Below are 13,652 nucleotides of genomic sequence, written 5' to 3' on the forward strand. Positions count from 1 at the left end.
TGCACAAAGCAAGGACTACAAAGACATGATTTGTTGAGTTCGGTGTGGAAGAACTTGACTGTCCTGCACAGAGTCCTGACCTCAACCCCATCGAACACCTTTGGGATGAGCTGGAGCAGAGATTGCGAGCCAGGCCTTCTCCTCCAACATCAGTGCCTGACCTCATAAATGCTCTACAGAATGAAATGTCATTACAGTTCCTTTCTAAGAACCGTTCTCTAAGTATTTGGGCCTGTGTTTCATATCATTCCTGTTTGGAACCATTTTGCCATAATCAGTTAAACTGACCTTTCTGGATGTTTTGAATCCAGTTGGTGTGATGACTGCTGGTAGAGGGGATGTAAGAATTGGAGTCAACCTCCTTGAAGAAGACTTTGGTTTAGTTTCTATTTGTAGAATGGCTGCAAGCCAGTGATGGCTGCATAGTTAGTGTGTCTAGTTCTAAGTGTGTCAATTACAAGTGTAACAAATTTAAATAGCATAATTCGGAGTTATACCGGAGTTACACAGGAGGAAACAGGAGAAGAACATTCTGCCTATTAACTCAGCTACACAAGGACTACAGTCGGTATTCACTTGAAACTCCATATTCTACCTCTGATGTTTTCAACTCACCCTGGCTACAAGCTCCATGCAGCATGAGGACTGTTTTGGACTCTGATCTTATTTTCTTCTCATCTCATGAAAGTTTGTTTTATCTGTCAGTTTGTTTTCACTGCAAAATCCACTATGTTTAATCAGCCTGCTGTACTACTTGCTCAGCCACTCCCTACCCATGCTACAGCTATTTCAGTCCCCTATCTCATCACTGTGCTTTAAATTCTACTTAATGCTTTGTCTGACATCACAAGTAGGAAGAAATTATACTGAATTTGAACCACTCTCCTCTCTCGTGACTCAGCTATTCAATCACCTGCTCTTTAATACTCTCCATTCAACACTTCCACCCATTCTCCCACATGGCTCCCACATCATTACTCTATACTATCCATACATCCAGGAATTCACTACATTTGCTGCAGCCTAGCTCTGCACTACTTATCTGATTACACTGGAAATTGTAATTAGGTAATTCCTTTAATTCCCTCATTTTTGCTATTTAACTCATAAATCCCAATGCTTGCCAAAATATTTTTCTTTCTCTCTTTTCATGGCATTATCTTTAGGACTATATCTTCCCTTACCCATCCTGCAACACACACCTCTGTCCACATTGCCCCTTCATTACTTCACTCACCTCTAGTGAACACTCATGAACTGTTTTCCTATTTAAATTCAATAACTTTAACAGCCGCACTCTGCCACCAGAAACTTAAAAGACACACATCTTACAATCATCTTTCCTACCTTTCTTCCTCCATGCTTCTATTAGCTGGTGATATATCACCTAATCCAGGTCCCCCTCACTTCTCCCACACACATATATCTGAACAGTACAGAAATCCAGCAAACCTCAAATGCATCACCTGTCTCCCCTCTCTTCCAAATTCCTTTAAATGTGCCCTTTGGAATGCACGTTTTGTTTGTAACAAACTTACCTCCATTCATGATCTCTTCCTCTCAAACAACCTCAACCTTCTGGCAATAACAGAAACATGGCTCACGCAATCAGACACAGCCTCAACTGCAGCCCTTTCACATGGTGGTCTCCATTTTACCCACACCCCCAGACCGGGAGGCAGACAAGGAGGGGGGGTTGGAAAACTTCTCTCCCCACAGTGCATGTTCACAGTTCTACCAAATGTCCCATCACTCATGTTCACATCTTTTGAAGTACATGCTGTTAGGATTTTTAACCCATTCTCTATGCGTGTTGCTGTCATCTATCGCCCCCCTGGTCCACACCAACAATTTCTTGAACACTTCTCTGCATGGCTCCCACACTTCTTATCTACTGATATCCCCACCATCATCATGGGTGATTTCAACATCCCTATTTCTAATCCACGTTCCAATGCTGCTTCCAAACTACTCTCTCTAACCTCCTCACTTGACCTCTCCCAGTGGATTGAATCCGCTACTCATCAGGATGGCCACTGTCTTGATCTTGTTTTCTCCAGACTATGCTCAGTTTCTCATTTCCTTAACACTCCTTTCCCCCTCTCAGATCATCACCTTATTAGCTACTCGCTCACCCCCAGTTCTTTACTCTCTGTAGTGTCAAACTCTTCCAAGCCTCCTCACAACCGCAGGAATTTCAACTCTATTGATTTTCAACAGTTTTCCACCTCTCTCCAACACCTTCTCTCCCCAATTTATACATTCTCCTCCCCTGATCGGGCAGTACCCCATTTTCATCGAACCCTAGCAACTGCCCTGGATCAAGTGGCTCCAGCGACACTACATACTTCGCGCAGAATTCGTTGCCAACCGTGGCACACTACAGTAACACGAACGCTACAAAAACTTTCTCGTAAAGCAGAACATTACTGGCGTAAATCTTGCACCTCTAATGATTTCATCACATATACTGATATCTACCACTCCTATAGAAATGCTCTGGACACTGTTAAACAAATCTATTTCCAATCTCTCATATATGCTCAGGTTTCTAACCCCAAACGCCTCTTTAACACATTTAAATCTCTTCTGAATCCTCCTTCCCCAAATCCTCCAACTACCATCAGTGCACAGGATCTTGCGTCCTATTTCAAGGACAAAATTGATAAGATCAGACTTGAAATGATATCATCTCCCTTAACAAGCAACAGCTCAATTCCTTTGTAGCAACCTCTGACACTCTCTCTTCATTTGATCCCACAAATGAAGGGGAAGTTTCTACTCTCTTCTCATCTTCCTACTCTACCTCCTGTCCTCTTGATCCCATTCCCTCTCAAATTGGTATGTCCCTGTCTCCTGTGCTCATTCCTCCTATAACTAAAATCTGTAATCTATCTCTTTCTACTGGTATTTTTCCATCACTATTCAAGCATTCAGTGATTACTCCCATTTAAAAAAAAACAGAATTCTGACCCCAACTCTCTCGTAAATTACCGCCCCATCTCCCAGCTCCCATGCCCCTCCAAGCTTCTCCAGAGAATTGCCTACACTCGCCTCACACACTTTCTTACAGCAAACAACCTATTGGATCCTCTTCAGTCTGGCTTTCGCTCTCAACACTCCACAGAGACTGCGCTGACCAAGGATGTCATTATATACAAGGCAATAAAGTTTTTTGAAAAAAAAAAAAAAATGTTATGAAGCCCAAAAACCCACAACCCGCGACCACCAGAAAAACCCCCGCAACTCTGGAAAAAAACCCAAGCCCAATTCCTCTTGTTATAAGCGGAATTGGCAACTATGGTCACAGCACTTATCTCAGTAGGTTGCTGTAGATCAGTCTTCTTGTGATTTATTCCACGTCCTCCTCTGACTCCGCCCACCCGCAAAGCGCCACTTCATTGGATGAATTTGCTGCACAACCCGCCCACAAAAAAAAAAAAATGAATGTAACAATCAGAAAATAGTGACAGAGGAAAAAAACGATTATGCAGCCTGAGGACTGCATAAGCCCAAAAACAAGCTACCGGAGGCAGTGAAAAAAAACCTGCAAAAGAAGCCCAATTCCGCTTGTTATAAGTGGAATTGGCAACTATGACACCTATTAAAGCACTAATATATATAAACCCAGCCTAGCTCCATCCCCTGCATCCATAGGCTGCAGCATGTCACCTGACATAACCCTGTAAGGTAAGTGGCTGCTTTGTGACAAACAGATGCGTTTATCTGCATTCAGTTTAAGGCCTCATTTTTAATTATCTTCAGTTTATAAGGTGAGCAGCACGTTTATTGGTGTTCGATCTGAGAATTAAAAAAAACCAATACACAGTACATTGCTTTTCATTCTTTTCTGGTTCCATTTTGCACCAATAGAACCTCTCCCGGCTATTTGAACGACATTGTGGAAGGATTCTGGAGACCTTCACCTGCATAATGGAACTGTGAGACTTTTTATACATATTTTTTTTGCTCCTTAGGGGTGTGACGCTGGTCATCCACATTCCTATTAATTCTGTGAACTGTGCAATTTGCAAATAAAGGGGGCAGTTCAATCCCCTGCGATGTATTTCCGCAACAGTTGTAAAGACATTCCTCGGTGATGTTCCCCTACTAAGTATTATTGCACCTATCACAACCTGGTACTGGATTCTCTCATGGATCCTGGAATGTTGGGAGCTATTGGAAAATGTAAATATGGAAAACTGAGCAATAAGTTAAAACCATACATAACACTGATCACGCAGTATATAATACATACATTATAATAAAATATTACATTTATCACAGCCTCCCCAGCCACATCACACCACCCCTCAGCTTTATCACTCACCCTGTTACCCCCCAGACACACCACGTCACCCCTCCACACATACCACATCACCCCCAGAAACACCACGTCACCCATCCACACACACCACGTCACCCCTCCAGACATATTACGCAACCCCCAGTTATATTATCATGCCACCCCTAGACACATTATAACCCCCCCAGCCCACTATTATTATTATTATTATTATTATTATTATTAAAATCAACTTTATCATTGATCTTATAAAGACAAAACGACCCATAACATCAGTCTGTACTTGTTCTAACACAAAGTGTACTTCTTATTGTATCCAAACAGATGCACCCCTAGGGTTTGATGAATGCTTGGCATGATAAAACTACTCATCCCATGTTTTCTTAAGAGAGAGAAGTTTATTATGTATTAAATGTGTTTCCTCCAGGCACAATTTATCAAGACGTTTGGCAGCTGCATAGGACGCCCCTGCTCTGTGGGACGCCACTGACTCAAGGTATAAATGTTAATAATGTCTTATAATGTTAGCAGCAGCCGCTGGTATAGTTAAGCTCACCGCCGCACACCTTTTGAATTAACCAGGAGTTCAGCAAATCATTGCACAGTGCAGCAAGGCGCCCTCCCCTTCACTTCTACACAGCTATTCTCCTCCCATGAAGGAGCTTATGAAGTAATAATGGCGCCCAGAGCCTCACCATGGGCGAGATCCCGGATAGGTACTCACAGTCAGGGTGACATGAATGTTCTCCGGGGGTGCCCCTGCCGACACCTCGTCCATTGGTCTGTGAGAGCGGGGAAGTGAGGGGGAATCTGTACAGTCGGAGGCAGCTTTAGAAGCAGTCTCTGGGGGAAGCTGGATTGTGTGTCCAGCCAAAGCACCCAATGAATCTACGGCCTTGTACATTCAGCTGCAGCCTGAAGGCAGCCGAGAGAGCTAAGAGTCAGGCAGGGGAGGTGCTGTGGTGGCAGAACTGCATAGAATGGCTGTGAAACAGGAGCAGCTCTGTCCAGCTGGACTAGGAAACTTGGAGTGTAAGGTAATTAAACATTTCCTGAATTCTTCTAATAAGCTGCCTTTTAGGCTATTATTTAACTAAAGAAAGTCATGGGTGTTGGCTTTACTTTAAGTGATTTTTTGAGAGTTTGTGATTTTAGTGCAATGGACTATTTACGTAACATATCTTGTGGAAATGGCCCTCCATTAAATACAGTGGTTAATGACACATCAGCACGGTGGCATAGTGGTTAACACTTCTGCCTTACAGCACTGGGGCCATGAGTTCAATTCCCAACCATGGCCTTATCTGTGAGGAGTTTGTTTGTTCTCCCCGTGTTTGCGTGGGTTTCTTCCGGGTGCTCCGGTTTCCTCCCACACTCCAAAAACATACTGGTAGGTTAATTGGCTGCTAACAAATTGACCCTAGTCTGTCGGGTCACCAGCTTTGTGACAGCCTGACAGGCAGTATACATTCATTTTTGGTTAAGATAGTGACTTTAGTCATGAATAAATAACCATAAATAATAACCTATAAATGTCCATTTATACTCATCAATGCAGAAATTATCGAGAAAGATGTTCTACTCCCAATAAGTTCACACTTAAATTTTTTTATTTTTTTTTATTGTCATAAAACATATAAACAAGTTTAATAGCAAAATATAAAAAATTTAATGATATTATTGATTAAAATCAGGTTCAGGATATGTTGCTTTTCTACCTCACGTGTAATATTTGTGCATTATATCTCAACACTAGTGTGGAAATTATACATCCCTTATCATCTATTTCATTTTACGATATAGTGAGTATTTGTTCTCTATTTTGTTAATCTCTGCAAATTTTGGCGCTATGGAAATGTGAATTTTTGTTTACTATTAAAGTAAATCAATTGCATTTTACATTTCCTTTAATCTTACTTGAAGCTTTCAGTTCTCCTCTTGATAAGTTTATGAGTATGGGTCAATGGTTATTTGGGGCAGTGAGGCTGAAGCTTTGCCTAGGGTGCCCAGAAGCCTTGCACCGGCCCTGGATATAAGGCTTGATAAATAGGCGCCTAAATCTGCATGTGCAGGAACACGTGTGTGCTAACTGTGACCTACAGGGGTCAAAAGCAGGGAATCTGCTAAGCAAGCTATAGAGTTCACCTGAAAATTGTTTTTATTTATATTTATATTTATAACTATTCATGTCAGTGAATACTGCAATAAGGTGTCAGCTGATATAATATGAACAAATTGTGTGTATTTTGGCAGTATCTTTACTGTACTCTAAAAACCAGTCATTATAAACTATAACTAAGATGTAGGAGGACAATTCGGCTCTCTACCGCTTTCAACAATTTTCTAGAATCGCTCTGTATTACTAACCTTAGCTTTATTTATCCCATGTGTAACCAGTAATGATATTGATTCATGCATATTTACATAAATTCACTTTAATCTACATTTCAAAGTTGTATAATAAACAGTTCCCCAAATCCACACCTTGTAAAATAAAAATGAAGAAACCCCGCCCTTATTTACAGTTGCGTTTGAGCAATGTAAAGATGCAACTTGGTGCAACACTGATGCACAACTTGCATGAAGATACAAGTAAAACAAGACACTTTGAGATGTGACTTATTTTGAGCTATACGGCATAGTTGCCGAATTTGTGACTCTGTCCTCCGGGAGGACAGGTAATGTGACAGGGGAAGGGGGGCGTGGTGATGTTTTTGCGTCACCGTAGCCACGCCCCCACTATAAAATGCCTAAATTCACGACATTGAATGGTGGGGCTTAATGACGTGTTTGAGCCCCGCCCCCGATATTCAATGCCGTGAGAGGTTTGCATGGGAGTTACTATCTGACAAACACATATATGAACATTGAGATTCTAATTCTATAACAGTCATTGATAAGTCCTTGTTTGTTATGTTCCTTACAGTTGATCATATAAAAAAGAAAACAAACACTTTTCTCTGAAGAACATGATTATACCAATATCCAATTATTAATTTTCCACAGTAAATTAAAGTATATTTGGATTTCTAGGAAGTAATTAACTTGTAACAGCATTTACTTTATGATTCTGATGGAGGAATTGTTATATATACGGAACGCAGCATGCAGGGGCTCAGTGAAGGTGGCGGTGTGAGTGTGTAAGTGTCTGATGGGGTCACACAGCTGATAGAAGGACAGACGTCCGGCCTCATAGTCCAGATATATCCCCACTGTCTGCACAGGACCTGGATTTCTGTCTTCTATCTTTTTATGTGTATTATTATGCTTTGTCCCAAAGTAGTTCACAAGAAACAGACTCCATGATTTGGTATTATGACCAATGTATGATTCATCACCATCTATCTTTCTCTCTATACTATGACCGGCCACCCCTATCTCCCATTTCTCTGCTTCACTTACATCCACTTCCCAGTAATGTTTCCCAGATGAGAAACTACAGGAGCTTAATACCTGCCGTGATTTAAACTTCTCTGGTCCATCTGGTCTCTTCTGATTTAACTTAGTAAAAGAAGCAGATCTGAGATCCTCTGATATAATAATGTAATTAGAGGCTGTTTTTATATCCAGTAATATGTCTGATTTCTCCATCACTGAGAACTGTCTCTTTATCTTTAGATCAATCAGATTATCAGCAAAGTGTGAAAGTTCCCTGTGTAACATCTGTGAGATTATTCCCTGATCCAGACATCCAGCATCTCTTACATCACTGATGATATCACAGCTCATGTGACTGATGACATCACTGCTCCTGTGACTGATGACATCACTTTCTAGCTCTTTCTTCAGGACAGTTAATGGATCTGTGATTTTACAAAACTCCTCAATACTAATAATCTTCCTGGACAGCTCGTCCTTCTGTGTTTCCAGCTGTGAGATCAGATCAGAGACTGAGAGTGAAATCTTCTCTTCCTGTCTGGAGATCTCACTCAGGACTCCTCTCTCCAGAGTGTCTAACTTCTCCCTGATGTCTCTAACCAGACCAGTGACTCTCTCAGTGACCCCGGAGGCTTTTTCCTTCTCCTCTCTCCTGTGATCCTTCAGCCTCTGGACTCTTCTCTTAGTTTCCTCTCTCTCAGACTTCAGGGTCTCAGTAACAATTCTCAGTTTCTCTTTTTTATTTTCCGAGGCCACATTCAGAAGCTCCATGTGGTGACCCCGGTGGTCTCCAGCCACCCAGCAGGACATACAGATAGTGGCTGAATCCTCAGAGCAGTAATATTTCACAATCTCCCCATGTACGGAGCATTTTAGGTCCTTAAAGGAATCAGTGGGTTCAGTTATAACATGTTCAGCTGATTTACTGTGTTTTCCTAAGTGTTTATCACAAAAAGAAGCTTCACACAGCAGACATGATTTAGTAGCCGGCACAGGAGAGTCACAGTAAGTACAGAAGATCTTGGTCTCCTCCTCCTCTGGCTGAGTAGATAGGAAACTTTCCACAGTGTTACTCAGCTTCCTCTTCTTCTCCAGCAGAGGGCGCTCCTGATACTCTTCTCTGCATTCAGGACAGGAATAAACTCCAGACCCCTCCTGTGTATCCAGCGCACTCACAATACAGAACCGGCAGAAGTTGTGTCCACATCTCAGTGATACAGGATCTGTATAATGGTTCTGGCAAATGGAGCAGCTCAGCTCGTCCACCTGGTCTGCAGACGCCATTCTAGAAAACAGGAAGAAATTAAACAAAACGTTTATTATGTTACAGATCAGTGCACAGGGTGGGGCTGAGTAGTCACATCCACAGACAGAGATATGTAATGACGGTATGTCTGAGAATGAGGAGAGGATAGAGCTGTTCTATATAACATTATAATGCACAGCATAGGCAAACCGAGGGGGGGGGGGGGGTTTGTTAGTGCCTGGAAACCCCCCTCCAAAACTGGGTCACTGTATAATTGAGGTGTCTGGACCCTGTCCCCGCTTCACACAGCTCTGCTTGAAAAGGGAGAGAGAGTTGTGATAAATGGAACATTTTCTAATTGGTCAAAGGTCTTAAGTGGAGTACCTCAAGGTTCCGTGCTGGGGCCTCTCCTTTTTAATATATTTATTAATGACCTTGGTGATGGTTTAGAGAGTAAAGTTTCTATTTTTGCAGATGACACTAAACTCTGTAAGGTAATAAAATCAGAGCAAGATGTAGCTTCTATACAGAGGGACTTAAATAAACTGGAGGATTGGGCGGCTAAATGGAATATGAGGTTTAACACAGATAAATGTAAGGTTATGCATTCAGGGATCAAAAACAAGAACGCAATCTATAAATTAAATGGAATTAATTTGGGAGAATCTATAATGGAAAAGGATTTGGGAGTGCTCGTAGACAGTAGACTTAGCAATAGTGCTCAATGTCAAGCAGCAGCTGCAAGGGCAAACAAAGTATTGGCATGCATAAAAAGAGGCATAGATGCAAGGGAAGACAGTGTAATTTTGCCACTGTATAAATCGTTGGTAAGACCTCATCTTGAATATGTAGTACAGTTCTGGGCACCACTCTATAAAAAAGATAATTTGGAACTAGAAAGGGTTCAGAGAAGGGTGACAAAATTGATAAAGAGTATGGAGTCATTAAGTTATGAGGAAAGGTTAGCCAGTTTAGGCATGTTTACTTTAGAAAAGAGGCGTCTAAGGGGAGATATGATTACTATGTACAAATACATTAGGGGTCAATACAGAGAGCTTTCATGGGAACTTTTTACCCCAAGGACCATACACAGGACACGTGGTCATCCCCTAAGGTTAGAGGAGAGGAAATTTCACAACCAGCAAAGGAAGGGGTTCTTTACAGTAAGGGCAGTCAAGATATGGAATTCATTGCCAGGGAAGGTTGTGATGGCAGATTCAATAGATATGTTTAAGAAAGGGTTAGACAAATTTTTAGCGGAAAGGTGTATCCAGGGATACGACCGTTAATTTAAAATAAAGGATAGTAGTGGATATAGGGTAAAAATTGGATTGCAATATTAAGTCTGGGGGGATTTTCAAAATTGAAACAGATGGGCGGTTGCTTACTCTGGATTAATTTCAAATATAAGTGCAGGATCGCAGGAGATCCAAAATAGGTTGAACTTGATGGACTGGTGTCTTTTTTCAACCTCATCAACTATGTTACTATGTTACTATGTATGCACCTAACAGTAGTGCACGCAGCATTGCCCATGTATATTATGGGGATAGGAAGAGTTGGAGAGCAGCCAATCACTGTCTAATATTATAGCCACGCCCCCATGCATGCTGGTCATACCCACTGGCGGCGTGGTGTGGAAACCCCCCTCTACAAATCCTGCGTTTGCCCCTGCACAGGTCATAGTAATATCTATAAACTGTAGTTGTGATATGCTATCTTATAATCGGTAAATTCAGAAATCACAATGTCAATGTTCATTAGGAACTTGTATAATATAAGGAATAATGCACCTGGGATATATGTGACATATATGAATCATGTGGTCTGCAGCCTCTTACTGTCATGTAACCCCTGGGTCCTGCATGTTCCAGGATATGTAGTAAATAAGTCTCTAGTGTCTATCAGAACTTCTCACCTCAGTATCTCGGCACAGTGCTCCCACCTGGATCTAGATCGGTGTCCTTAGTGTATTAGGCTGTTTGTCTCCTACCAGGGTGCAGTCAGCAGACCCCTCCCAACACTCTGCATGCACTGTCACAGAAACAGAAAGATAACTTAGAACATTTATTAGGAAAGAGAAAGTGGATGTTGGCCAATATGGGCGGACCTACAAAAAAATCACACATAGTAGCAAAGTGATAGCCAGGCCAGCAGTTCTCTACTCTATTAACCTGTTCCCCTTTGGGGGGCGTCAGACACATGTACAGTACACATGCAGCACACAGTGTGAGCACAGTAACATTCTGTCTATGAGAAATATAATCAGCTAGCAGTTATCTTTTCCCTTAAAATGTTTAATGGCTGATACCTTTCCTTACATTGTACTCTTAATCATCTAAATATAACCATAATCATCATCATCATCATTTATTTATATAGCGCCAGCAGATTCTGTAGCGCTTTACAATTGGGGCAAACATTAATAAAACAATACTGGGTAATACATACAGACAGAGAGGTAAGAGAACCCTGCTCGCAAGCTTACAATCTATGGGACAATGGGAGTTTGAAACACAAGGGCATATGCTACATCCTATTGCACAATGGACCAGCTAGAACGCAAAGGTAAAAGTACTGAGAGGGCTGTGTGTGTACCAATGTTGATCAGAGGGTTGTTGTCTTGCGTTAGCTGTGTAGAGGGTGGTAATAGGGTAATCTAGGGAGATTAAGATGATGGTTGAGGAATATCATAACCTTGTCTGAAGAGGTGGGTTTTCAGTGAACTCTTGAAGGTTTGAAGACTAGAGGAAAGTCTTACTGTGCGAGGGAGGGAATTCCACAGAGTTGGTGCAGCCTGGAAAAAATCCTGTAACCGAGAATGGGAGGATGTGATGAGAGTGGAGGAGAGACGTAGATCTTGTGCAGAACGGAGGTGTCGAGTTGGGAGATATTTTGAGACAAGTGAGGAAATGTATGTCGGTGCAATTTTGTTGATGGCCTTATATGTTAGTAGAAGAATTTTATATTGGATTCGTTGAAATATAGACAGCCAATGTAGAGACTGACACAGTGGCTCAGCAGAGAGATCCAGGAGAATTAGAAGAGAATAAAGGTTATTATTTTTTGTCAGTGTAAGGACGCTGTTGGTCTCTTACGTGGGCGTGAGCTCAGGTGTTAGGTAAACTTCAGCGTAAACTCCTCTTGGGGGAGCCTGTCTGTGTTGTATGCAGTAGATATGGAGAGTATATATGCGACCAGACAGAACATGATGTGTGTAATTATAGTGTAAAGCTAGGGATATATTGTAGTGTACAGAGAAAACAAACCCATAAAGTGCAGCTATAACTCCTGAATCTTCATCTTTAGTCACTGTAACTGCAGAAACTGCTGCAGATCCCATTACTATTAATATTATCTTGATAGTTGTATCACAAATAAAAAAAAAATATTACATTTTTGCTTTTTTGGGCTCATTTTAGGATTGTTTGGGCTTGTTTTTCATTTCAGAGTTGGCAACCCTGGCTGTGACAGACACACGATCGCTGCACTTATAGCAGGTAACACTGCTATATAACACCCTCCCCTCCCATTCAGTAAGCTGCTCATGTCAGAAGACTGCTTATACTGTTATATCATGGGGCTGTGTGGAATAGACATACCAGTGTCCTACATTACAGCATTTGCTTTTTCATTTGCCATATCAGTGTATAAATGTGTCCTCTTGTGTTTTATAAAGGTTTTCTAAATGGAGATTCAGTGTAGAAATTAGTGTTATAGAAAAGGACGGTGCCCTGTAAGTTGGGCTTTTTTGGGGCTTTTTAGGATTGGTTTGGGCTTGTTTTTCATTTCAGAGTTGGCAACCCTGCAATGGACGTGTTCTCTCCTGACTTCAGGAATCCTGTGGTGACTGCTGTGCTGCTGTCAGGCTGAGTCTATATAGAGTTATTAACAGTTTTATTAATTCTTTTTTTCTGTCAATCTGCTTAGAGCTTGTTGCCTTTTATTATATTCTAATCTCTTGGTTTTTCTTCATTTTTCCTCTCTTTTTACCTCACACTATCTGTGGTTGTGTTTATATCCCTCATTCCTGTCACAATTTTCCTCCTGCCCTCCAACATGTCCAGTCCTAGGAGAAGTTAACCCTCCAGACAGCAATTAGGGTCCTGCCCCCCCCCCCCATCATATTCCCCACAGGGGATGGGGCAAATAGTGATGTGCCTGGAACTGCACAAATAAGCCAGATAGACAGAGTGATGGCAGAGCATGGTCACCAACCAGCTTCCCCCTCTCCTTCCAGACATGCAGGTAGTGGCAGATTCCCCTGCACCCCCACCCCAGCCCATTCATGAGGCACAGCACCCCCCCCAGCCCATTCATGAGGCACAGCACCGCCAGCCCATTCATGAGGCACAGTATCCCCCCAGCCTATTCATGAGGCACAGCACCCCCAGCCCATTCATGAGGCACAGCATCCCCCAGCCCATTCATGAGGCACAGCACCCCCAGCCCATTCATGAGGCACAGCATCCCCACCAGCCCATTCATGAGTAACAGCATCCCCCCAGCCCATTCATGAGGCACAGCACCCCCCCATCCCATTCATGATGCACAGCATCCCCACAGCCCATTCATGAGACACAGCACCCCCAGCCCATTCATGAGGCACAGCACCCCCAGCCCATTCATGAGGCACAGCATCCCCCCCAGCCCATTCATGAAGCACAGCATCCCCCCCAGCCCATTCATGATGCACAGCATCTCCCCCAGCCCATTCATGAG

General features: G+C 42.3%; 1 protein-coding gene across 1 annotated transcript; it reads right to left on the reverse strand.

The window, feature by feature from the left end:
- Window positions 1-6,725: 6,725 nt before the first annotated feature.
- LOC142097349 (tripartite motif-containing protein 75-like) lies at window positions 6,726-11,000 on the reverse strand. Its single transcript, XM_075179105.1, has 2 exons — window positions 10,849-11,000; window positions 6,726-8,969 (listed from the first exon to the last, which is right to left on the reverse strand). The coding sequence occupies exon 2, from the start codon at window positions 8,966-8,968 to the stop codon at window positions 7,364-7,366; it is 1,605 nt and encodes a 534-aa protein (XP_075035206.1). The 5' UTR covers window position 8,969; window positions 10,849-11,000; the 3' UTR covers window positions 6,726-7,363.
- Between the last annotated feature and the right edge of the window lie 2,652 nt (window positions 11,001-13,652).

Source organism: Mixophyes fleayi, chromosome 7 (genome assembly GCF_038048845.1).
Source record: "Mixophyes fleayi isolate aMixFle1 chromosome 7, aMixFle1.hap1, whole genome shotgun sequence".
NCBI classification, from domain to species: domain Eukaryota; kingdom Metazoa; phylum Chordata; class Amphibia; order Anura; family Limnodynastidae; genus Mixophyes; species Mixophyes fleayi.